This window comes from Apteryx mantelli, chromosome 7 (genome assembly GCF_036417845.1).
Source record: "Apteryx mantelli isolate bAptMan1 chromosome 7, bAptMan1.hap1, whole genome shotgun sequence".
NCBI classification, from domain to species: domain Eukaryota; kingdom Metazoa; phylum Chordata; class Aves; order Apterygiformes; family Apterygidae; genus Apteryx; species Apteryx mantelli.
The window spans coordinates 36514858-36541714 of NC_089984.1; the positions used below are offsets into that span (position 1 = coordinate 36514858).

Below are 26857 nucleotides of genomic sequence, written 5' to 3' on the forward strand. Positions count from 1 at the left end.
TTTTTTTTAATTCTCTTCATCATGCTGGTGCAGGCTGCCCAAATCACCACAACTAAGGAGTCTGTTAGTTTTAGTTACGTTCTTTTGCTTAGCACTCTTCTCACTCTAGTAGTGCTGTGTGTTAAAATAGATATCCGGTAGCACATGCACTTCTGTACTTCTATATATTCTTTTGGAAATCTAATTTTCCTTTGACTGTATCACTTTGTAAAACAAAAATATTTTAAAATAATAATGAAAGACAGGAATTGTAAGTGTTGCCTGAATCAATGCCAAGTTTTAAATTAAATTATAAGCCTTGGATTGAAGTACTGTTAGGAAAAAATGGTATTTGTCCCACATCTCAAACAGTTGAAGTTTCTGAAAGACTTGAGCAAAATTGTCCTGTTTGAATGGAAACTAAGTATAGAAAATTAAAGGAGATCATGAACATATGGCAACAGCTTCAAAATGAAAACAGCTTTGGAATTTTATTTATAGTAATCATAAGTTGCTAGCATACCTGTCTTGAACATCTGCATATTATGAAATATCAGTGTTTTACCTTTGCTAAGGATTTCTCTGTGAAAGGAGATAGAAAGACCTCAGAGGAGGAATTTCCAAATATCCATATGATGCATTCGTTCTGTAAGAAAAGTACTTCTAATTTGCTTGCATGGCCTTAAATACCGTTTTCCTCTCCACATGGTGTAATAACAAGTCCTCTTTTACCTGCTTAACTTCTTGTGAAAGTTTGCCCTGTTATCTGTGTTGGAGTAGTTCAGTTGTAGCTGGAGAGAGAGGTGGTTTTAATAGCAGGCATGGATTGGGCTGAAGGGACTTTAGCTGCCCTTCCCACTGTCATAGGCTGGTACATATCTGCGTCACCTGGCAGTGATGGCTGTGACCCTGCTCCAGCCCTTGCCCCAGGTGCGCAGGAAGGATCTAGGGGAAGAGTCCCACTGACTTCACTGGAACCGGGATTCAAATCTTTCATTTTTTTCTAGTATATTTAAGGAATAAAGAAACAAGTCTGAAAACTCTTGGTTATGATACATCTGGCCATTGAAAGATGCTTTCTGAGTGACGCATGTGCTTCACAAAGTCTACTAAGAATGGAGAATGGTTTAATTGCTAAAGAGGCTGGGGCTGGCATTTAGTAACCACTGCTGGTTTTGTGCTGTTGGTCTAACCACAGGAATTAGCAGTGGGTTCCTGTTTTTCACTGCTGCTGAACAGGGAAGCACTGATTTGAATGGCTGCCCACAGGAGGGGGGGAATGAAACAGGCTAGAGTGCTGAATGAGTACAGTGTATGTCATTTTATGGATGACTGGTATTGTGATACACTATCTTTTGAGACCTATAGAAATCCTGTCTTGTAATTAACTATTGAAAGCAAATAACCAGAAAATAAAATATGCACGGCTGATAACTTACTGTGGGATGCAGTGTAATGCAGAGTGCCATAGTTACAATGGTAGCTAATAAAGGAGTGTTTATTTAGAATATTTTACAAAGCTTGGTTTCTATAGTAACAAACCTTATGAATACTTTCAACTTCAGAAATAACATCTGTTTGATGACTGATCTCAAATCTCAACCCTTATTTAAGTAAATAAGATCCTGCTCCTTCTGCTTATTGTATTAACCATTGATGTTTGGTATGGGGCATTTATTTCCATGGAAAGAGGAACAATGTTGTGCACTATAAGACTGGGAAAGATGTTGAGAAAGGGAGAGAAAAGGGAAGAGGAATCAGAAAAAGATGGTTGTGTGAAGTGCAAGACTTGCCCCATTGGTCTTAGTAGTCATTTCTAAAATAAATTAGAGGATATATATACATATATATATAATTAAAAAAGTAAATGTGTTCTGTTCTCTTGACTAAAGTACAGGATAAGCATTCCTTTGTTTTACTGTTGGCAATGGATTAAACTCTATTTAGAAAACTAGGGGAAGAGAAACCATGTGGTTAGAGATATGAAAAATACATGAGTGAGTACAAAGCTTCATGGAATGTAAGGATTTGAAGCAATCTAAAATGAAAAATTCAGAGATCTGTGAATTTTCAAGGAAACTTACTTTTTGAGAAAAATGGTCAATTCGCAGTGAAAATGGTCTCTCATTTGAAGAAAGATGTTTTAAGCATCATCGCTGACAACTGTGGGGTTTTATAATGTAAAATTTAAGGTGAGGACATTTCATGAAACAAAATGACAAGCTTTCCTCTACTTTCCTGCAATAAGAATGGTGACTATTTTTGTTGGTGGTGTCTGTATACTGCCTTCTTGAAGAAAATAATAAAACTATAAAATAATTAGCAGTCCCTTGCTGTGTCTTAGGAAATGCAAGTGGAACAGAATTGCAAGCAGAACTGGACTTTGGAAACATATATCACACGCTAGCTACTCATTTTCAGTTAGCCATGATCCAGGGACTAACCATGCTTGGAATATATTACTTTTTACAGTAGAAAGTAAGTGTCAGATTTTTTTTTAATGGGCTGTATTCATGCAACAGATGATATTATAAAGGAGCCTGATACAAATTTGATATCAGCCCCAAGTTCCTGATATTTCAATGTAGTAATGCAAGTTCAGCAAATACTTTATACAGTAGATCTTTGCAGGTTTAGTGAAAATGATGCAGATTTTATAGTATTTTAAAGAAACAGTCTTTGCATTTTTTCCTATTTCGTTATATTAAAAATGCCTCAAATTAAAAAAAAAGCCATCAGTTATCATGTTAAGCTAACATGAGTAATGTACATAAATAATTTCATTCATGCAAGTAATCTTTTTTGTTTTAATGAAACAGCTTCACCAAGCACTAATTCTCATGTGTCTAATTATGTGTAGGCTGTAAGAGAAAGTCTTATTTCTTGTGCATTTTCAGTGAAGTTCCTACTATTTTTGTGGCCACTGTAAATGCTGACAATCTTGATGGGTAGCAATCTTGGAAAGTAACATTAACTGATAATACTTAAGTTTGAGTTTATTTGCAGGATTTCTCAAGGAAGCTGTTAGGAAATTAACAATAAATTCCAGCTAGTATAAATCAGTTCTGTTATAGTTCAGTTGTTATCTGCGTGTCGTGCTGATTTAGACAGCTGAGTATTATCTCATAGGTACTTAAGATTTGAATTCATAGGATTCAAGTGCAAAACTGTACCCAATTATGCTTTCAAACTGGTGAATGGGCCAGAGCAGGTGAAGAAGGCTCTCAGGAAAGGAAAGTGAGAGACGCATCATGCAACACCTCTAAAAAGGTCTGGCTTCTGTTTTCACAGTCCTGCCAGACTGCCCTCTCCCTTTCCACCTCTTTGGCAGCTACTACTGCCAGCATTGCTAGTCAGTTTAACCCATGCTGCTGCTACTATATAATGCAGCAAAATGAAGTTCCCTTTTGCTCCCATCACAAACTTTTTCCTTGTTTCCTTGGGACAGAGGAGTCTCTTCCTGTTTCTTACTTCTGCTGCTGGAGCTGCCATGATCTGACCCACAATATCATACCATATGTAGTCACTAGTTTGAAAACTGCTGTAGATGCACGAATCTTAAATATCAGGATTATTTGTTTTAGAGTATTTTTGGTTATGGTATACACATTTTATAGCAGTCCTTGGACAAGGACAATCCAGATAAAAGCTATGTCATACTTTCAGACTTTTGGTTTGTCTTCCCTACATTCAGTAGGCTGTGATCTGTGGAAGCTGTCATGATAGAGAGTCATTTGTTATTCTGGTGCCATTAGCATTTTTTTCTGCATTAAGAATATTGCCAAGTTTGCACTTTAATCCTTTCTGCTGACAGTTAGTTTTCACAATGTGTCTTGATTTAATTCTCTTTATCATTATTATTACAGTTCCAGGTATAAATGTTTCAATTTACTACCCGCTAGGCATACTGCATGTGATCAGGAGTGACAAAAAACATGGCTATAGAAAAGTGTATTTTGGGTAACATGGTATGCTTTAGTTTCTTTCCAGTTTTGCAGGAAATACAAAAAACAGCCCAATAATTTCAGGACACTTGCCTTTCCCCCTAGTCTGGCATAGATTTCTGAAATAATAGTCAAACCTTATTTCTAATGCTTCCAGAATATTGCACACCTTCAGAAGTGAGATCTGTGTGTTCATGTAAGGCACATGCTAGTGAAAACTTCTGACTTCTGTCTACTGTAGCAATGACAGATTGAAATTTATGATCTGCCCTGAGCTACCTCATGACCATTTCAGAAATCTGTAGCTGACTCAGTTTGCTTTTGCTCCCAAAGAAAGTAAACTGTGCTGTGCTTATCATTAGTGCAGCATTCCTCTGTTGCCTTCCAGCATAGCCACCCTTGTTAGCCTGCAATATAAAGCAGAATTTGTATGCACCTGGTACTTCATCTTTCCCACCCAGAAAAGATAGTAGCGGCTTTGGAGGGACCATGTCTTCTTCTGCCAGACACTCATTGGTAAAGTAGCCTACTATAAATATATGGGAGTGACAAATTGGTCTTAAGTGCTAGTTCAAGTAACAGTAATAAGTCAGTAATTTGTCAGCACTAAGATGCTAAGTTTTCATAGACACAAGCCCTTCAGCTTGAATTGTGAAGGAATAACAAAATTCTCCAGTTATTTCTCATTTCTGTTCCTTGGAGATCCAATGGATATACTCGTCTGGGAAACAAATGTCCATTAGCATCACTTTACTGCACAGCACCGCTTTGACTTACAGAAGAAATGGCAATGGGAAAAATTTACAGGAAAGTGTCTGAGGATACATGATGCTTGGTATATGTCACAGACATAGGGTCTCAGATGCTTTTCCCAACAGGATCTAGCTAACAGCTGCCAAGATAAATTTCTTCTTTCTTCTCACTGACTGGACACCAGTGTTGCCAACCTTTAATCAGGCTGATACAGCTTAATAGGAAGATGTTCTGGAGGCTCTTGGGAATACCTCTGGCAGTAACCCAGTACAACTACTGTACACACCATCCTCTGGGAGTTATGCCCAATATTTTCCAGATTAACCTGAAATTACCCTTACTCTTGGGCAAGATGTAAAAGTACAGTAAAACCGAGTTTATTTAATGTTATGAAGAGCTAGGAAACTGCATACGTGGACGCACAAAAAAAGAAATGAAATGCAGCTTTCCTTGCAGCTACCTAATATTTTGATTTAGCTTCAATGTCTTGTGCCCTATTCAGACAACCAGTTATGAAAGTCGGGAAAATTGTAGGATGATTCACACCAGTGTCAGAGTTCAGAGAAGCCACAACCTTTAGGCAGTAGGATGCCTGGCTGAATAGAAACCCTGACTTGGGATTCTTTCTGGAAACCCCATTGAGAATAAATGCATCTGTAGGTGTTTCTTGTAGCTTAATCTTAATAATTCAGTTTTAATCAGGGTGCTAATTCATAACTCTCTTACTAATGAAATGCTGTCTGACACAGCATTAGTTTTTGATATGTTAAGGCACTTTTAAAATGCAGTCTCTTTCTAGAAGAGGTGAGACAATATAACCACCTTTGTTGCAATAAATATAGTTTATGTAATAGCAATATGGCTCTTCCAAGCATAAATGCTTTCAAATTAATACGTAAATTCAACATCAGTACATAACCTTTGGTGACTGACAACCACGTACTAATCAGAAAAGGTTGCAAAAAGGAAAGCAGCCTATCATTAGATATTGTTATAGAGGTAAGACGATAAACCTAAGGGTAACGATGTGTTTGGATCACTGCCACCATAATCACAGCTTGGTAATCAGAGTTTTTTATTGTTTAATTCCCACTCTTTTCCTTATGGGAAATAATTTATCAATATGTTTTAAGAGCTCCATAAATATTTTGAAACAAGAAAATTAACTGAGAATTATATTCTGCTAAAAGAATGGTGCAAAAGTGCTTTAGAAAGATCATTGACTATGAAGAAGTACTAATAAGAACTACTAGAGTAATTTCTGTTAGGTGCCATTATGTATCTGTAATCCTGCTGGCCTCAGCTCCATTAGATACTGTAGAAATTGAGAAAACTGGTGCATCCTGTAGGTAAGGTAGTGGTGGTAGAACCCTAGGGATAAATCAGCACTGGCTTGATGACTCAGTTGCAGAAGCAAGGCAGTTACCTCCTTTAGTTGCTTTTAAGATATGTGGAAGTATTTTAAGATGCTCCAGAACATGGTCTCCAGCTTGTACTGCTGTGGGAAAGTGGATAAATACCTCACATGGATTAGTGGGGTCTAATTAATTAAAGTTATAAATCACTGAGAAATCCTCAGCCATAAGAAGCTGCAGTGTTGGTATTTCCTATGCCAGCCACAAAATAATGTTCAGAACTCTGTCCTGGCTTCTTTACTCTGCAATATTTCCTAAAGTATATTTCTCCTGGCACATAAATGGTGTTTGGTGAAAGTGTTTTTTTTCTGTTGCAGTCTCACTAAGACTTAAATTACTCATTGAATAAGTTTGTAGAAAAAACTGTCAAAACTTTTGGGTGGGTGTGAAGCTGATACTCAAAAGTATGTTAATAAATGTTAATATGTACCCAATATTTAGAATAGCAATGCAGTGTAACACTGATAGTCTAAGAAAACAGAACTACTGATTACAGTCTTTGGTTCTGGCTGAGACATTGCCTTTGTTTCAGCATTCAGGAAAAAGTGCCAAGCTTCTCTTAGGGTAGCACTGAGTCTTTTACACCCAAAAGTCACTTGGTAAGAGCAGAATAGGAAAACCAGGATGAATCCTTCTTCCATGAAGAATGGAGCTACCTCTGCCTTCAGCTGAGTTTTAAAAGAAGGTGTCCATGATTGTTTTGTAAAGCTTAATTTGGTAAACATGTTTTGAAAACACCTACTAAATCAGGCTCTGCATCCAAGTGAGCTGAAGGAATGTCAGTGAATCCTGAGCGGGTGTAAGTGAGAGAGTAGGGTGTGTCTGGGTGGGTAGAGAAGAGCTTCAGCAATTGGGAAAATTTTAATATTGAAACAAAGACATTTACAGGGTTTTGATTATGTATGTAAGTCTCTAAAGTTGGCCAAAATCTGATTTAGGTACTCAAGTCCTGTTTTGAATTGGAGATTTGGTTATCACAAATAAATAAAATTAAAAAAACAAAAACAAAAAAAAAAAAACAATTCAGGAAAAGAACCTGAAGAGAAAATGAAGTTATGAATAGTTGTAATGTAATAGTCTGAATGTTACCTTTCCTTCTTTTCTTTATTCCTTACCTCTTCAGGAAACACAGATAGCCTTTTATTTCTCATTTTATTTTCTGAATAAAGAAAGTCTGCACTTTCTGTGCTCTGAAGTCTTGCACACTGAACTCCCTAAAAGTGGCTATTTACATTCTGAGTATTAATCCCATCATAACAGCAGATTTGATTGCTTATTTGCCAAGCCATCAATCTTAGTATATTTGGAATTCACCAGATTTGTTCAGTTTTAATGATATGACTAAAACTAAGTTTAAATCAGCATCATTTATTACTAAAACAACAAGAGTAAGTCAAGCTGTTTTTTAAAAAGAAGAGATGATGTTTTGTTTATAGTGAATTCTTATAACTGTAAGTAGTACTAAAACCATTTTAGTTAGGAAACATTAAAGTGATTAATGCATAGTTTTCATTTTAATACTTGATTTATATATCAGATCTGTATTTGTGCACACTGTCAAACTTTATTCTGGTCTTGTCAAAATACTTATTACTGCTGACAGGTGTAACATGCTCACATTAATCCTTAATTCCTTGATTCAATTTTCTAATTGCTTTTTTGGCATGAGATAGGAGCCATTTAGTCTTACGTGGTCTATTTGTCTTATGGTATAATAATGCACTTTTAAAAATTGGATGCACCTAGCATGCCGAACAGAAAAAAATATATATTTTACTAAGTACTGAAAATCTGAAGTTCTATAGCACTTCAGTAAGATGCCTCTTCTTGGAATACAGATTGATCCAAAACCTTTTACACTTTTCATCTCCCTGGATTCATAGTATTAAGAAATAGTTTCATTGATAGTCAGATAGGAAGAGATGCTAAAGTTTCAGTGCATTTTCCCCCAAGAGGTTCTAAACCCTTATAGCAATCAGTGAACATCATCTTTGTCATCATTATTTTCTCCTACTGTTCTTGCCTCTTTAGTGCTGGTGTTTTTGTGGCCATCCTGCCCAGTAAAAATGGCCAAATATAGCTCCTTCCTTTTTCTTGGGCTGGACTCTTAAAGCTGCTCATTTGTGTTATGCCTAAATTGCTCATTTATGTTATTGCTAAATTGACGAACCAACACAATGTAAGTTTGTTTTTTTTTAATATTTAAACTAAATATAAACCTGTTTCTTACTTTCTTCTCATTATGAAGCAGATTGTACTAAGTTACTTAAAAATATATTTTTAATACAGGCATAGATTTTCATTTTCCTGTAATGGTGGTGGTGTCATTTGTCCTTTGTACTGAAAAAAATCCAGCCAAGACTTATTTCTTGTACTTGGTTATAGGAACGAACCAGAGATGAGTGAAGAATCTTCCCAAAGCTCATTAGTTCCTCTCAGACTCATTCAGGCAACTGGACGTTAGTGAGACCTTTGTAGCCCTTTAAGAAACTTTTCTTAGTTAGAGAACGTTTTCTCCAATAAAATGTGGGAAGACTTCTTCTTGTACTTGTTTTTATGAATAAATAAATGAGACTCTGAATTTGCATTTAAAATGTGGATAAAACTTTTTTTCTTTTACTCTCTGTTTTATTGCCTACCTCTCTACTTAGTTCTTCTTTCTACTTCCACTGATTTGATTTTCTTTTTCCATTACCAATGATACTATCCGCTCTTTCACCCTTTTACTCCTTTCTGGTTTTCTTCCTCTTTCTCTTTCACCTTCCCACCTGACATACTTCTCTCTTGCTGTCATAGTGTGTGCAAGCAAGGGGATATAACAGCAAAAGGTTGTTTAATAAGAGAAATGTTTGTTTATTCTGTGTTTCACTGATAAAGTTTTATTAACTCTGTGATTGTCATTTGTGCTTTTTGGCAAAACGTAATTCACTTCTTTCTGTACAAGGGGAAAAAAAGACAATTCTAGTAAGTAAATCATGGTAGCTAAGTGCTTTGGGCAAACAAACATGTGCCTTATCTCTTCCAAAAAACCTGTAGAAAATGCATGATAAATGGCACATTTCAGAGAACATGTTATTTCACTGTGAAATAACTTTGATTCATGGTTATGTATTTATCTTTAAACAACTGACAAACCTCAGGGTATCTAAATTATCATCATTTGCTCTATGCTTCTGTGGTCTCTTGCTAGTGAATCTGAATGATATACGGTAAGATAATGCTTCTGCTTTTTCAGCCATAATGCTCTATAAAAGGCCATCATTTTAAAGCACAAATAGAAAATTCTTACTATATCTGAGTTTTGGATGAGGTCCTCTGAAAAAATATTTATCAAAAATATAATTTCCTCCAATTATGTTTTGAAAAGTATAAACTTTAACAGACAAGGACGGGGCCTGCTAATGAAAGGTTTTACATTGCACTGCAATAGAAAATATCATTATTTTGATTTATAGTCAAGTAATAATTCATCAAATTAAAAGGCATAATAGTAAATTTGTTCCTTTCAGTTTTGTGTAAATAAATAGTATAATAGTAGCATAAATAGTATTCTGAATTACATTTTAAAATGAAGATTTCATTTTGCCTCCCTTTCTAAATAAAAAGGAGTCATGGCATGTTATTTTATTTGCCTTTGTCACAAATAGATCGGGGGAGATGCCTTAAGTGCTCTATTACTTGCGTTAATGATACTAATTCTTTTAATTGCAAATGCTGTATAAGGATTCAGATCCTATTGTTCAAGAATATAGTGAAAGGCAGTCCATGATCCCCTCTGGAAACATATTTATTTGTAAAATCTATGTATCTTATTAGTGACTGCACCTGAACCACTAAATAGCCACCTCTGTCCTTTCCCATACTGTCCTCATTGGAAGTTAAGAATACCCAGACTGCTTTATTCTCAGCTCTTGTTGCAAGAACTTGCCTAGAGCTGGAAAGTCTATTTTGCACTCAAGATGCAGGAGTAAGGCCAATGCAGTGTGAAGTAGGAAGCATGGGGTTGAAGTGCCATGAGCTTTAGCTGAATCCCTGTCTGCAAGGTTGGAGAGGTGAGAAATAGAGAGAGGTGCTGGAATGGGGGGCATGTGTTTTGGTCCAAGGGGAGGGAAATGTGATAGGAGAGTGGAAATGTTGGGAAGCCCTAGATTTTGACAACTGAAAGTTCAAAAGGTAGGAGTGAATGAAAGCATGAGATAGTGAGAGATTAGTGTGTGGCAGGAGGATCAGGAGGGAGAAGGCATGCTTCCGCTGGCTGCTGCACGTGCCTGACAAAGCCAGGACATGATCATGGCTGTTAACTGTGCTCAAGCCAGCAAAGGGGAGGTTCATCCTGTAGGCAATACCACCACTGGCTCACAGTATGACTTCACACTTGTCTTCCACATGCTTTTTCTCTCCTTCTGTATGTCCCAGATCTCTGATCTGTCTGCTAGCTGCGTCACGTTCATGCAGTGACAGAGTAGGCCAGTTCTCTCCCTGGTATGACAGATGAAGTGGTCTCCAGCTGCTAGGGTAGTGCAATGTATGGGGCCTTTTCCTTCAACAAGCCTCCCTAGAAGGCCTGATTTCCCACATGTAGGAGTACTGTGTCTTCCATCTTGTGACCATAAGCACAGCCATTGCTTAGATTGAGATCTCATGCACTGGGAAGTAAGCAGAGCTCCGCATCAGACTGCTGTCAGTGCTGATATTGTGTTACTCTATGCCTACACTTGTCTGATTATATTTAATTAGCCTAAGGTGGAGAGTAGCTGCTGATCTGAGCGATCCTATCAAGACCCTTTTCTATGCTAAACAGTATGATCAGAAGAAATTACCGTTATTTTTATGTTGTTTTTTACATTGCCCTTCAACATATATAGCTCAAAGAAATGTTGATAAGAAAACTTTCTCACACTGTTTCTTTTTCAGTAAGCCACAGGAACTACTTTTGTGCATGTGCAATCAATATTGCTAATATTGAAATGGTTCTTCTTCTGTCCTCCCCGCCCCCCCCCCCACACACACATACACACACAAACACACACCTTTTCTGTATTGCTTCTGATATAGAATCATATCATCCAGCACTGACTGGCCAGGTCATTACAGATCCATGGAAGTCCTTACATATACACTAGCTTACACAAGTTCAGAATCTGTTCTCTTTTATCTGTTGCTATTGGCCAACATTAGGCCTTTGCATTACAGAAGAAATACATTAAATGCTACCGATCCAGTGCACTCTGTTTAATCAGTATTTCTTATGTTGTTAAAAAGTGATTGTTGTTAGCTGAAGGTTTGGGGGTGTTAGTTTTTCTGTTTCATTGTTTGGCAAGGTTTTAATGACTGTAAATTGTCATTCACTATGTCAGGTCAATTTTAAATTAATGAAATTCTTCACCCAAGTTATTTTAATGCTATTGCCTCAAATGCATCTACAAAAATGCATCTCAAATATAACCATGTAGTAAAAATAAATATATTTATCTACTGGTTGATTTTTTGCAGTATTCTCTGTATCCTTATCTTGACTGAGCAATAAATGTCAGTTACTTGGAAATAGAAAAAAAGAAATTGATAATTGCAAACATGATAGAAGAGCCTTTATTTTCTTTTCTTTATTTTGAGTACTTTGCAGTGTATTTTTAACTTGGCTGAACTATCATTTTCTTAGTTTATTTGAATCAGTTGACATTTATCTATACTTTGCATTTTGCATGTAAATGGAAAGTTTTATGGCTTTGAATTTTGAATCAAAATGTCAAACTTATTTTGCCTTAGAACATAACAGATATTCTAAAAATTTACAAACAAGAAAGAGAAACAATTGCTAATGCTGATTTTGACCTAATGGTTTCAGAAATAACTTCAGTGCTTGACTCTCAAAAGTGAAAATCCTATCTCTTAGCACAAAACAGGGAAGCATTGTAAATTCTCATGTTAGAAACTCACTATTCTATGGTTTTGTAGGCTGCTTTGCTTTCTTGCAGCTGCTACGATCCTGAATCTTGGTAACTTGAGAACACTATGGCAGCAACTATGTAGTCAAAACAACTGCAACTTAAAAGATCTATATAGCTAACAAAAGAGATATGCATGGTAACAGCAGATATCTACTGCCAGCAAAAATACTGTTATCATAGTTTTATATGAGGCAGAGTAAGATGCTAAGTGAACAGGCAACATTTGCAGGAAGTTTCTATGTTTATTTAAATATAGTAAGACTGCATCTGTTGTTTGTGTGTACAAAAAAAAAAAAAAAAAGAGAGAGAGAGAACCTGCCTGAAAGAGTTCATTTGCTTATCAGGAGAGATACAGAGAAGGCAGACTTATTGTTCAGGGAAACATAAATTGACTATCTTTCTATCTTTATATATTTATTTACCACTCTCTGTATGTCCATGGCTCATTTTGTCCATGATGATGATGCACATTATTGTTTTACAGAGGTAAAAATGAGTCTCTTCGAAAGATAGGAATAAAAGCCTCAAAGGTTGACTGGGTCTCACTTTATGGATTTGACATTAAGAAGGCTAGGTAACAGAAGCCTGTTGGGACAAAATTCTTTCACACAGATTTTGCTTATTCACAGAATACGGAAAAACTTTGGTACTCATAGATACCATTGTGTGTACCAAAAAAGTATTGCCATTTTCTAAGCTTGATAAGTTCATATCACTAAATTTAGTGAGCTATAAAACAACAAGTATAATTTTGTTGTCTTTGTGATCATTTCATTTTTTCTGTTTGATTAGGTTTGCAGCGTGGGCTGTTAAAGCCCATTTTTAAGTCAATTAACATGGGAAGGACAATCTGCTTAAATGTGAAGAACTAATTGGGAAAAATAGCTTCATACAGTTACAGTGAACCTTAAAATATATTAAAGATATATAAGTAAAGATGTAATGGAAGTCTCTATCAGACGATGACATAAGTACATTCCTTTTCCAGGGTGCTCCTAAACCAATTGCCATTGAGCCATGTTCAGGAAACAAAGCAGCAGTCCTCACGGTATTTTTATGTCTGCCAAGAGGATCATCAGGAGTCCCACCCCCGGGTCAGTCAGGTAAGGTTCTTGTCAATGATCATTATGTCTGTCTTCATGCGATGCAGTCTGCTTGGGCAATCACACCCACACAGAACCACTGTAACAGCACAGCATATGACTACAAGGCACTGCTTAGACAAGTTGCTGTTAAGGTCAGGACCAATAGAGATGTTTCAGTTGGAATTTAGTGTGGTATCCAAATAAAAAGGCCCAGTGATCAAGTAGGCTGGTATACCATGGCGTGTCTCATCAGCACTTCCTGCAGCAATACGCGTGCATACCAACACACTGCAGACTTGTCTTCCAGGACTGTGCAGCCACAGAGGTGGGCTTTTTTTTTTCTCCAACTTCTACAGTTCCATTGCTATAAATGATGCTGTATAGGGAATACCAGTGAGTATTCTCAATTCAAGCTGGTGTTTAGTGCACCAACTTCTAGTGAAGTTGCTTTCCACCAAGAAAAATGAAGAAGAGTGGAGAGCTTTGTGTTTTCAGATCAGTGTGTCACACCTTTCAATTACAATATTACCATTTTCCAAAATGCCTGTTGGATGAAACCTGGAATTGTTTGAATGAATAGGTCTGCTTCATTAGGCAGATGTTCACTTTGCAAAGTGTCGCAGCTCATTTTAAATCAACATTTACTGGGAGTACTTCTCAACTCTACCTTAGTTGATTTATGCTAGATTGTTGTAAAAATCGTTACAGCCCTTCTCGTAAAATGTCTCCCAAACTGGAGGTATCTAAATACACTGTTTTAATCCTTTAAATACTGTATATAATGATGTGATGCAAAATGGCTGTGATAACAAAGTTTAGACAGTAATCTGGCACTGTACAAATGAGGAGTTTGCTATTTCAGAATTCACTGGGGTGGTTTCCAAAATGAACACCTCTGTAATGAACAGTAAGTTGTATGGTATGTGTCCAAAATACTCCTGTAAACCAGAAAGTATGCTTTAAGGGTAACTTTTATTATTAAGAGCCAGAAAGATATCCTTTTAACCTTCAAAAATCCATTTAAGAGATTAAAAAGGATTGAGTAATGATGATGAGGGCAAACTCAGTTGGCTTATTTTGAAAATATGCTCAACTGAGTGTTCTTTCTTCTCCTTTTGGCCTGATGACTATCTGTCATTTATTTATTTATTTATTTATTCTGAGTCCTAAAATGAGGATTTAGTTCTTAACATGCTGTTTATGGATTAGAATACCATTTCTGGAAGTGGCATGAAAATAAAAGCGTTACTGATGCTTTGTCAAATACATTTCTTGGAAGAAATACATAAATGAAAGTGCTCTAAAGAGAGCAATGAGGGAGGAAGGATATCTAGAGTATTCCCTGTTCAGGTTTTAAGGAAATGAAAAAGAAACAAAGGTGTTTATAGTCTTACAACAAAGAAAAACATTATGAAAGGAAATTAAAAGTAATTGCTGAAATTGAAGCTTAAAATGTTTTTTTTCCTGTTGTTTTCAAATTTACCTGCAATGCATTTCTCTGAAGTAAAAATGTTTTTATCTAGCATAAGCATAAGCAGCTCTTAGTTACTATTTATGTTTTTTGAAAAGTAAACGTTGTGCTTTGCTGTATGTGAGACATGGAGGGAATAGGCTTTCCAAAACAGGAAGTGGGTTCAATAACAGAACGGATGCGATATTTTGAATTCTCAATAGGTCAGAGAATATACCTCTTTTTTTTACGTGTGTTACCTTCTTCTGTTCTGCTCTATTTTATTACTTTGCCTTCCATTGGCTTCCCAGGAATGTATTTCAAATCATATTCCTCTATTTGTTATTAAATCTTTGTCAGCCATTTAATTTTTAGAAATATCTAAAATTTTTTGTCCCTTCAGTAGCTTTCATTTCGTTCAGGGTCAAAAGCAGAATGCTTGAGGTGTGCAACCATGCTGATTCAACCATTAGGTTATATGGCTATAATCATTTTTCTTAAGTGTAATGAATTTTGGTACTCATGGAATTCTTTCACTGTATGTAACCATGCATAGTTTAGAAGCTATTATATGAGTTTATTGGCATACCTGTAGCTCTACTAATTCAGTTGATTCCTGTCCTGCAGCACTACCTGCTGCTTCTTTCCTGGGCTTCCTGGGAGCAGATGCTGCTGACTGTGCCAAGTTATTTGAAATGACAGGGAAGCTGTGTGCTGCAGACATATGTTTGCTGTGTAGTTGGTTTTCCTTATGACCTGAGCTAGGTTAAAACAGTGATATTTAAGCTGATGGAAACAGTGTGTTCAGTAATCATGCCTTGCCAAGTAATTTTAGACTCCTCTGTTATTTGCATATAACCATTTCGAAGCTCATTGGGATCATTCTAGGTTAGAACTGACAGTGAATCAAACATGTTTGTTTAAGTGATAAAATATGTCAATGACACTGATTCTCAGTTCACAATGAGTGACAGTGGGTTTCATTTCTTATACATGTGTGAGAAGTACAAAGAGAAAATACATGTTTTGTTCCGCATAACATTCTCTCTGAAATACAAGAAAGCTAATTTTTTTCCACAAATAACTAGCCTAAACTCTGCTGAAATTGTATTGTAGGTAATTGTAGGTATCCCTACATTTTAAGATCAGGATTATGATCAAAAGTGAATTTTGCTCGTTTCTAAACTTTATCTTAACAAATATATTGTTGAAAAATCTCTCTCTGAATACTTAAATAAGAATCCAATGTAAAGGTAACTCTATGAACAGCATATGTTCTATACTTCACCTTTCTCAGCAGCTGGAAGAAAATTTGAAGCTACAGATGGTGGGCTTTGGCCAAAGGCTATACAAGGCAAAAACTTCTCTAGGAGAGACCATATGTCTCAATGGAGAGCTGAGTGCTCTCTACTTCTTGCAGGAAATACTCAGAACTTTACAAAACAAGTTTTCAGACAGCACTATTTGGATTAAGTGATAATCCTAAGATTATACAAATAACAGCTAAATTGGCACAATTAAACAGTTTAAGATTAGGATGTGACTTAAGAGTTTATTGCAAAAAGAAACACTATGCATTGTGAGTCGCGTTTTAGAAAATGACTTTTTCAATGAAGTAACAATTTGTACAATTAAACATCCTGAAAATCAGGAAAGGGAATAAAGGTTAGTACTGTATTAGGTGAGGTGTGATACACTAGACCTTATATTTTGTTCTAGAAATAAGTTTTGGAGAGGATCCTAACAATTTATTTATATATACCTAAAGTAAGAACTGATTTTAAAAGAAATTTTACCTGGAATAAAGCAGAAATTTGAAACAAATTGTAAGGTAGACTTATAAATGAAAAACATTAGGGAAGATTAACTGTGATTAAAAAATAAATTTCTCAGTTTTAGATTGAGTGATAGATCATGTGGTTTCCTCATTCTTCAGCTGTCTTCTTGCCTGTATTGCAATTTAGTAATCAGATCAGATTGAAATTCAAAGGTTCATTAAAAAATTACAATTTTCTGTACAATGTATGTGTACAGTATACCAGAAAAATTGCTTGTTCAAGCACTTGTGGGCAGATTATAATATGCATGCATATGTCTTACAGATTTTATGACACATTGGAAGCTAGAGATCATCTACTATTGCTGTAGTTTCTGATCCCATGCTTTAAATAGCTTAAACTATTAATATCAAAGAAGATCTGTTAATGAGAGCAGCTGCAACCAGTTTTCTAGAAAGGACTAAATTATATATCTCAAAGGCAATGAACAAAACAAGCTAGACAAAAAAAAAATACAAGGAACAAGAAGATAATATATAAATTACTTAATGAGGAAAAAAAAAAGTGCCAATAAATAACCAGCAGTGAAAAGATCAAGCATAACTCCTTCAAGGGTTGCACACAGCTCTGGTGACATGTTGGGCAATACAGAAAAAAACAGCCTGGTAGTGTAATAAATCATACTTAAGGAAAAATTGTGATCTAGTCATCATTATTACTAAAGCCAACTAGATCCCACACTTTCAGCTATCAAGGTACTGCGCAAAAAGTTTATAAAACTCAATGATAAATGTTCACATCGTTCTTGGAGAAGGCCAGTAAATGCTCTGAAGCACAAAGAGAAATGAGAAGACAAAGTAAGACTAGAGCATTTATAAGGAGAAATAGGATTTCCTTTTAGATCAACCAACATTGTTGGAAAAATGCATAACCTTTAGAAGCATGGTCCTCTCTTAGGTATGTGTAAAGATATGCTACTTTCACACAGCAAAACTTCCCTATCTTCCAAACAGGTAAGACCATGCTATAAAGGTGCTTTTCTATAAAGGTAGTAAGCTGAATGGTCTCTAGAGGTGTAAGCGTATGAGTGTCTCTCTCTTTCCATTAAACCACTGAGGACATTTAACTTCTAGGTGGCTACAACTAGGTGAGATGAGACTAACTTGGTAGTTGAAAAATAACACCTGCAGATTACAATCAGCAACTAAATAAAATATAGTAATTAATAGACAACTTCAGTGGAAATAATTTTTCCAGTGGAAGTTGTGGAACAATACTCTGTTGCTACCACTATAAAGAAAGATAGCAGATTTCAAGTTCAGAGGCCTCTCCAGCAGTGCCACCTGAAAGTTACTGTGTGACATCCTTGAATCAAAACAGAATTTCATATAACTCTGGCCTCGCTGACTGTGGCATTCAATCCTACTTAATCAGCAAGCTACAGTAGGATCATAGAATCAATAAAATTACCATGCCATCTGCCTTGCCTGTACTCACCATCATAATGAATAATGACTCATTAAGTGTTCTACAAGACAATTAGCTCTGGATGGGGGTTTCAGTAACAAGGATTTCTTAGTTCTTTTTTTAATTTTCTCTGATTAAAATACAAAAAAAAGATAATACATATCATAAGAGACATTAATATAAATATGAAATAAATATTCGTTTTTATAGAGTATTATATTCAATGGTATGGCTCAAATGTTCTGAAATTTGGAAACAAAACCATAGATTAGGGTTTTTTGAATGTTAAGGGAAAGAATACCCATTCCCATATGTGGAATGGGTACATATGTGTACCTAACCCAGTATGCTGTGAAGCAGGAGTGATAGGACTTGCACCAGCTGGGAAGTAGGTCCCATGCATTGCTACCAGCTGCTAAGCTGTTTTTGCTAAATCCCTTACAAAATAACCCATTTAAAGTCATGAAGGCTACAAGGAAGAATAAAGATTTTCCTGTAGAAAAATGTTAGTTAAAGATATGTTAGAAATATATTGTAATTAAAACACACAGAAGATGGTAACTGCCACAGCATGTTTTACATATCTTTGTGCTGAATCTGTTATGGCCTTTCCTCATGTTGGAAGGTATTTACAGCAGCATAAATGAATATTAGAAAAGTGAAGATGTAATTTGCAAATTGGTGCAAAAGATAATAATGGAATATAAATGGAATTGTAGTGTGTGATATATGGAGTAACATATCACTAAGGGCCTGAGTGTGCACATTTCTCACGTACCCAAAGGGAAAAGACATTAGAAGTACAGGGAGAGCACCTGAATGTGGTCCTGCATTAGCAGGTATTGCCATAAGCCTACTGAATCCTCCTACCTCGTAGCAGCAGTGAGGCTGAAGAGAGAATTGTGAACCTCAGAGGTTCTTTTGCTTGCTAAGGACCACCTGAACCCCATGTCTCTTCAGACACACCTATTCTGCCACAGTATTTCACCTCTTTGTAGATCTTTCCTTATACTCAGGAAAAAGTAAACAAAGGGCTTGGGGATTCCTCCTGTTTAGTGCAGAGGACTAGGCCAGATCATTAATCTTATTTGTCCTTTGTGTGGTCTCTGTTGAAACTTGTATTGAAAAGCAATAACTCATGAGCTCAAGAGCTTTATCTATGGTCTAATGTCAGTTATCTAGTAGATAGGAATGCTGGCAAGGTGTCAGTTTTGGAATGATGCTTACACTGTCAAGTACATATTTCATGCTATATAAAATGTGGCATTAACTATTTATAGAGTATTGCACGCAGCGTTTTGAAGGCACACATGGTTTAATATACACAGACAAAAGAGAAACCTTCAACTGAACAAAAGGGAACCAGGGAAGGAGGAAAGCTTTGTCTAGAGAAGAGGTAGAGGTTATATGAAATGGTTCTTTTTCTTATTCCTTCATTTAGAAATGGGGCTTCTAGTTAGTCAGATATATGAAGGAAGCACACTTTAATGAGGGTGAAGAAAGACCATGAGTAATGGTAGCAGGGAGGGAAAAAAGTGGGGAACAGGAAGAAATGGAAAAGTATTCATAACTAGTAGGTTATGTAGGCTCCTTAATGTATAAACAAGAAACTTAAATAGTATAGTGCAAAAGAGAAGAGGAAATCTGTGAAAGGATTCAAGTTTAAATAAAACAGAACAGAGTTCTGCTTTCTCTTTCTTCCCAGCCAGTTTGTTTATTATCCCATCAGAGTAATATCTGGATCATCCTACAGGTGTATTAAAGTATACATGCTTTTCTGCATCGTTCTGTTGTTTGTCCTGTACCAGTCTGTCTCCTCTCCTTCTTAAGGATGTAAGAGTCTTTGTAGTTTTGGAGACAGACCATTGGCTTATTTTGATTATTTTCTGTGTTTTATTGATGGAAGGGTTTATTGATGCACCAAATGAAGAGGAGGATTTCATATTTATCATCTAACAATGATATTTAGGTAGGATAAAGTGATATGTTAGTAGGAAAGCATTATAAAAACAATGAGCAAAACCAACTTCACAATGCCACCCACCAGAAGGAAAAGAAACCCATCATAAATAACAAGATTTCTCCTGTGAAATTCTGAAAAAAAACCTCAAACCAATTCTATTTATCTTCTCTGAAGTGCCAACATAAAACTGGAAACAAACCAAACTATGCATTACACCAAAAAACTATAGATGTCTAGAACTTGTGTTAAGATACAGGGGTGAGTCAGATATTTTATCTGGGCCAAAAGCCTACTAGGATGTACAGTGCCACATAATTCACCATTCTTGGAAAAGATTGTCTCCAGAAGAAAACTTTTTCCAGAAAATATTATACATCTGTGAATGATGTTAGCGTAATGGAAATTGCAATGATGATTCACATCGTTCAGCTTGCAGAGATGTATGATCTTATTAATTTGACCTCAAGTTATGCAGCTAAGATGGATTATTTTGAAAGTCCCTGTGAGGAACAGAATCTTTTGAAAGCTTACTTTTACTGTTTGGATGGTGTGAAGATTGAGTTTAATCCCTCTCTCTAATCTAAGGTATGCCTAGAGCATTTAGTACAGAAATATAATTTTGGTAATTCCACTGAGGGATGCTCTGTCTTTGCTACCAACACACTGCCAATGAAATGCTCCAAAAACAGAAAGAAAAGATGCTCCACAATAGAAAATGTGTGAGAATATCAAAATGGTCTTTGTAAGAGTTTAATGACTACAACTAAAATAAAACCCTAATTATTTTAATAAGCAATGCTTTCAGTTTATGGACAGAGAGAGATCTGTTTGTCAAGTGGCATGGTCTCAAAAGAAGTAAAGTCTGGAGCTCTTCCTTTTAGTTAACTGGAGATACTTAGGAAAACAGCTCTGTAAAATTCTGTGGAAACTGAAACCATCTATTCTGAAGATCATTTTACTAAAGGAATTGCTTTCTTTTAAATAGTAAGACCTATTTTTGGTGTGACTATTTTCTGCTTAATTCCATTCTTCTGCTCTGCATCAAATGAGGGAGCAGACTGTGTTTATAGTATTGATACTGTGAAAAGAACACAGTGGTAAGTGGCAGATGGTGGTGATGCTTACTTAAAAAAATATTTATGGCAATAGCTAAAAACAAAGTAGATCAGCAGGACCCAGTAGCCAAACTCCCTCTCCCCTACACCCAACAATTATTTCTGCAACCTTCAGGGTTAAGTCTTTACCCAAAAAGCATTGAGGTTCTTAGCATAGTAAGCTATTGTAAAAGATGAAAAATGAGGTGGGTATTGATTTTTGTCTGGTCTTATTGTTAAGAAATTTAGGTGGTTCTGTTGTAAATTAGTTTTTAAATCATTCTAGCTGTAGCAGCTTGATTTCTTTATATTTCTGAAGAATTTATTTGAAAAGGACATAAACTTTAATATGAAGAACAACATGCAGTATAATGTTTGCAATGTGTCTTCCACAAATCTAGGCAAAAGTAACTTATTGATTGGCCAGTAAAAACAGCATACTATATAGCCATCAATTGAAGAAAAAAAGGTGGGGGGGAGGAGGAGGTAGAGTTGGTTGTTTTACAATATTATCACTGGATTTCCTGCCCTAGAGGGACTCAATAAAATGAGATGTATTAATAAAAACAGTTAGATACCATGAACATTTCTTTGACAGCTTGTTATTCATTGTTCAAACCAAAGCTGTCACTGTTCCTCCAGAGTATTAGAAACAGAATTCTTTTCCTTGTAGGGGCTTTTTCAACTTTACCTGCATGAAGGGAGCTGAAAGAGTGTCTGATGAGGCTGTACAAGTTTTGAACATTGTGAAATGTGAGCAGAGTCCTGCACAACTCATTTGTTTATGGAGACTGAGCCATTATAGGGTTGGATCCAGATAGGAGTTTGGGGCTTTCCTTTCCTGATTCATCATGGGGAATACAGAGGCAGTGGTGGAACCTCATAGTCCCAAGCTCTTGACTGTGAACAGATGCAGTAGAACCCAAACCTTTGGATTCAGAGGCTCTCAACTGGAAAGAATCATTATCATTTGACCATATCTGCCTGCTGACCATCAGCTGAAGTACCCAGGAGTTTATAGGGTTGTAGGGCTGACACCCGGAATGGAGTCAGTAAAACAAACCTCACCTGCAGGGGTCAATGTCACATATTCCCTTTTATCAGTTTTGCAAGGTCACTGTGTATTCTGTTCTCACTACTCAAGTTGGAAGGCTGCTTTATTGCTCACAGCTGCAGTGTTAGAATACTTCTAATTTCCAAGCTAAATGTATCCATAGACAATTATGCGCATTTGTTTTGTGGAAGAGGACCTGTATCTTAAATACTTATTTTCACCCTGACATCTATCACCCACAGTATTTTCACACAGCAATCATATCTCTTTTCCACCTTAATTTTTTCCAGGCTGAAGCAAATGTAGCCTGCTCTAAACAACATGTTCTTCAGTCTTCTGCACACCCTTGTAAGAGTGTCCCAGTTTCAGCTTGAGTTCAGCTTTCTTTAACTTGCATGGCTAGGTTGTACTCAGAATTCCATGTGAAGTCCTATCTGGCCTTGCAAAATGGCATCAACATTTCCTTGCTGTATCCCCTTTAACATTTACTTTTTTAACAGCTGTACTCCCTTCCAACTCAGTCCTTCTATAGTCAACTTTTTATGTCCATGCCCTTCTTCTCTTCCTCAAGCAATGAGGAATTGTGTAAGTTTCTGCTAGTTCCCAAAATACATGACTTTGAATTTTGCATTGTTGAATTTGAGTGCATTTATATTCCTTAAGTTCTTGAGGTCATGCATACCTTTCTGTTTTATATTCTACTCCTTCTCTGTATTGATGATACATCCCAATTTTTGTTGTGATTAAATTTTGGCAGCCTACTCCTACTTTTGTGCCAAGCTCTTTAGTGAAAATATTAAACAAGACTAGTCAAAAGATTGATTCTTGATGCCATACTGTATACCTTCGTCAGCCTTCTCCTTCCTTTTCAAAACTACCCTATGTTTTCTCTCCCTTCTGCAATTGTTTATTCCCTGTAATCCTTCATCTTTTGTTTCCACTGATAATTTGCCACAGTATCAGATAGATTTTCTAGATAAGAAAATGCAGAAGATTATCTGGATTTCTGAAAGCTATCAGATTAGTCTGGCACAATCTTCATTTTGGCCCATTTTCCATTTACCTGTCTTTAATTATTCCTTCTTGTCAAGTTTAATCTAAGCCTGGCATATAATTGAGTCTGATTAACAGGTCAATAAATAGCTGAATAACTTCTTTCTTTCTTTCTTTAATTTAAACAATTTTTGGTATGAAATAAACAGCATTTAGTGTTCTCGATTTATATGCCACAGCATTTGACATGACATGTTTATTAAAGATCCGTGCTATCAGCCTTTGTTTTCTTGTACAGGCATACCTCAGAGATATTGCAGTTCGGTTCCAGACCACCGCAATAAAGCAGATATCGCAATAAAGCGAGTCACACAAATTTTTTGGTTTCCCAGTGCATATAAAAGTTATGTTTACACTATACTGTAGTCTATTAAGTGGGCAATAGCATTATGTCTAAAAAAACAATGAACATACCTTAATTAAAAAATACTTTATTGCTAAAAAATGCTAACCATCACCTGAGCCTTCAGCGAGTCGTAATCTTTTTGTTGATGGAGGGTCTTGCCTCGATGTTGATGGCTACTGACTAATCAGGGTGGTGGCTGCTGAAGGCTGGGGTGGCTGTGGCAATTTCTTAAAATAAGACAGCAATGAAGTTTGCCACATCAACTGACTCTTCCTTTCACGAAGGATTTCTCTGCAGCATGCGATGCTGTTTGATAGCGTTTTACCCACAATAGGACTTCTTTCAAAATTGGAGTCAACCCTCTCAAACCCTGTCGCTGCTTTATCAGCTAAGTTTATGTAATCTTCTAAATCCTTTGTTGTCATTTCAACAGTGTTCACAGCATCTTCACCAGGAGTAGATTCCATCTCAAGAAATCACGTTCTTTGCTCATCCATAAGAAGCAACTCCTCATCCGTTAAAGTTTTATCATGAGATTGCAGCAATTCAGTCACATCTTCAGGCTCCACTTCCAGTTCTAGTTCTCTTGCTATTTCCACCACATCTGCAGTTACTAACTATTGCTAATTGTTTGGCGCAAGAGGCCTAGCTTTCGGCCTATCTCGGCTTTCGACATGCCTTCCTCAGTAAGCTTAATCATTCCTAGCTTTTGATTTAAAGTGAGAGATGTACAACTCTTCCTTCCACTTGGACACTTAGAGGCCATTGTAGGGTTATTAATTGCCCTAATTTCAATATTGTTGAATAGGGAGGAATCAGGGAATAGAGAGGTCCGAGGAGAGGGAGAGAGAAGGGGCAACGGCCGGTCGGTGGAGCAGTCAGAACACACACAACATTTATCGATTAAGTTTGCCGTCTTGTATGGGCATGGTCCGTGGTGCCCCAAAACAATTACAATAGCAACATCAAAGATCACTGGTCACAGATCACCATAACAGATATAATAATAATGAAAAAGTTTGAAATATTGCGAGAGTTACCAAATTGTGACACAGAGACACAAAGTGAACACATGCTGTTGGAAAAATGGCGCTGATAGACTTGCTCGACACAGGGTTGCCACAAACCTTCAATTTGTAAAAAATGCAGTATCTGCGAAGCACAATAAAACAAAGTATGCCTGTATTCTTTCAGAACTCCGTGATGGAAGTGTTCTGACTACCCTAATGTCAGTGCATAAAAATTGTGTTTTTTCTATTGCCATATCCTCATTCCATTATCTATCATCTTGTTTGTACTTTCTTTGAAAAACATAATCTTCCTTATTGAAAACTGAGACAAAGAATTCACTTAGTTCTGAGGTCATATCTAGAAAATATTTGATCTCAATATCGTTCTTGCTACATAATGAATCTTCTTTTTTTCCCCCCCTCTCATTTTATTTATATAGTGAAACCTTTAGATATTTGTTGTAGTAAACATTTGTAACGTCTCACTCAGCTTGACTTTTGATAATATTTATTTCACTCTTACATTTATTTACCTCTAAAACATGGCCTCCTTTGTTTGGTCTTTTTCTAGTTTTCTTAGGGTTTCTGAAATCAAAAAATGAGCAGTCATTCATTCAGAAGTTCATTGGCTTCCATATGGTGTAGTTATAATATATTTGTTAGAAGTTAGGGAAGAGTCAAGGATTCTTCCTGATACATGTTTTGCAGATCAGTGACTTTGGTTTTTCTCCTGATGTAGAAAGGGACAGCTTCCTAGAGGTGATTTGGCTCTCAGAGGGTCTTGGCAAGGCTTAAGGGAGTAGCCACTACGCTGTACTTCCTACCTTGCTAAATGGTAAGGACTGCCTTAGGATTCAACAACGGGTCCCATGTAGAAAGGTGGAGAACTGTCGCTTAATGCTTTGGCCCTTTTCTACTAGCAGCTCTAATTCCTATACTATAATCACTTCCTCTGAACAAACTGGTAGCTTGCAGAGATTGGTCCTATTTTCTTCTTTAGGCTGTGAAATCCTATACTTACATGACTGGATGCAGTCTTTTTTCTTCTGGATGTATGGCATCTCTTTCAAAATCTATGAGCACTGTGGCTTGTGACTAGTGAGTGCTATATGGGGATTTGGCATAAGCCCAGTTGACTAGAATCAAACTGGTTCCAGGTCCAAAAGGGAGAGAAATGGAAGCTGGCTTTATCGTTCTGACTCACGAAAAGCAGAAATATTAATATATATTTATTCACTAAAGAGCCAATGAACTGTTTACTCTTATAATCTCTGGCCATCAGAGTATAATATTCTTTGCTCCCTTATTTTGGATAAAAGGTATACACATCAACAGATTTTTTCCAGTGAGATTCTTGTCTATTCTATTCAGTGGTGAGGGAGTCCACAGGCTTAGCAGGATTTAGAGAGTAGGAGTAAAATTGCTATGATGTAGAAAGAAAAGTAATTCATGAATGAAAAGAAGAAAATGTTCTGTAAAGTTAGGTCTTGAAATCTGACTGTTCCCCAGGCAGGCCCTTAGGTATTCTACAAGGCTAAGCTTTCTATAGCTGAAACCATTTGTTGTTTGCTTTTTCTTCTTTTGACATGAACTATACAGATGCCATCAAAGAAAAAAGGGACAGTTGTAAAGGCAACTAACAAACATATAAAGTTCTTACTTCAGAACTTTTCTGAGAGAGAAGTTTTATGTGCTTTATATCAATTTTAAATAGAAATTCCATGGAAAAAATCTGTTTCCATATCACTAGTATGATTTACTCCACACAAGGGGAAATATTAGGTGATCACATAATGCTATCAAGCAGTGTTTTGTTCTGTGGATAAAACTATGCTCTTGATATTGACACAAAGACTCAGTGTTTCTTGTCCGTTTTCCCAACAGCATAACATAACGTGAGAACTGCTGCCGAAAAGGACTGTTAGGATGAGCTGATGTTTGGAGGGTGCAAAACTTAATACTATCTCTCATATCAAAAATATGCAGTATCACTTTATCTGCATTCAGTGTATATGAATGTATAGATCCAGCTTTACTACTTTCTGAGGGTCTTATTCAGTCACATTCCTCCCGTAACACAAGCAGATGATTTTAATTTTGTATTGTTAAACTTTGAGGATCCAAAACAGATGTCTAGTTGAGTTGCAAAATTAGGTAAAGTGAATAAATCCCTGTACAAGTGACACATTGGATGATAAGTGTCCTTCCTATTTGAGATTGGTGGTCTGCTTTTATATTCAGTCAACATATTGTAGGTGGAGCAGATGGCCTGTGGTTAAATTAGAACCATAAACCTTTCAAGGGTAAAGTTAGGTATGATTTAAATCTTTCGGCAGGGATCCCATCACCTATTCCTCCTTTCTCTAACTTTGAATTCATTGAAAAGAAGCACCTGTTTTATCAACAGAAGACAAATCTGTTCAAATCCATACCTAGGAAGACTTGCATTGAGAATTGCCTTGATTCTTAGTCATAGCATCATGGAAAGTTTCATTCATCACTGGGACAATGCAATTGC

General features: G+C 36.4%; 1 protein-coding gene across 1 annotated transcript in view; it reads left to right on the forward strand.

Moving 5' to 3' along the window:
* ATRNL1 (attractin like 1) overlaps positions 1-26857 on the forward strand; it is a 565377-nt gene that overhangs the window by 491295 nt on the left and 47225 nt on the right. Inside the window, exon 28 of the mRNA XM_013948667.2 lies at positions 13028-13142. Coding sequence (XP_013804121.2) covers positions 13028-13142 — 115 coding nt within the window. The remainder of the gene's footprint in view (positions 1-13027; positions 13143-26857) is intronic.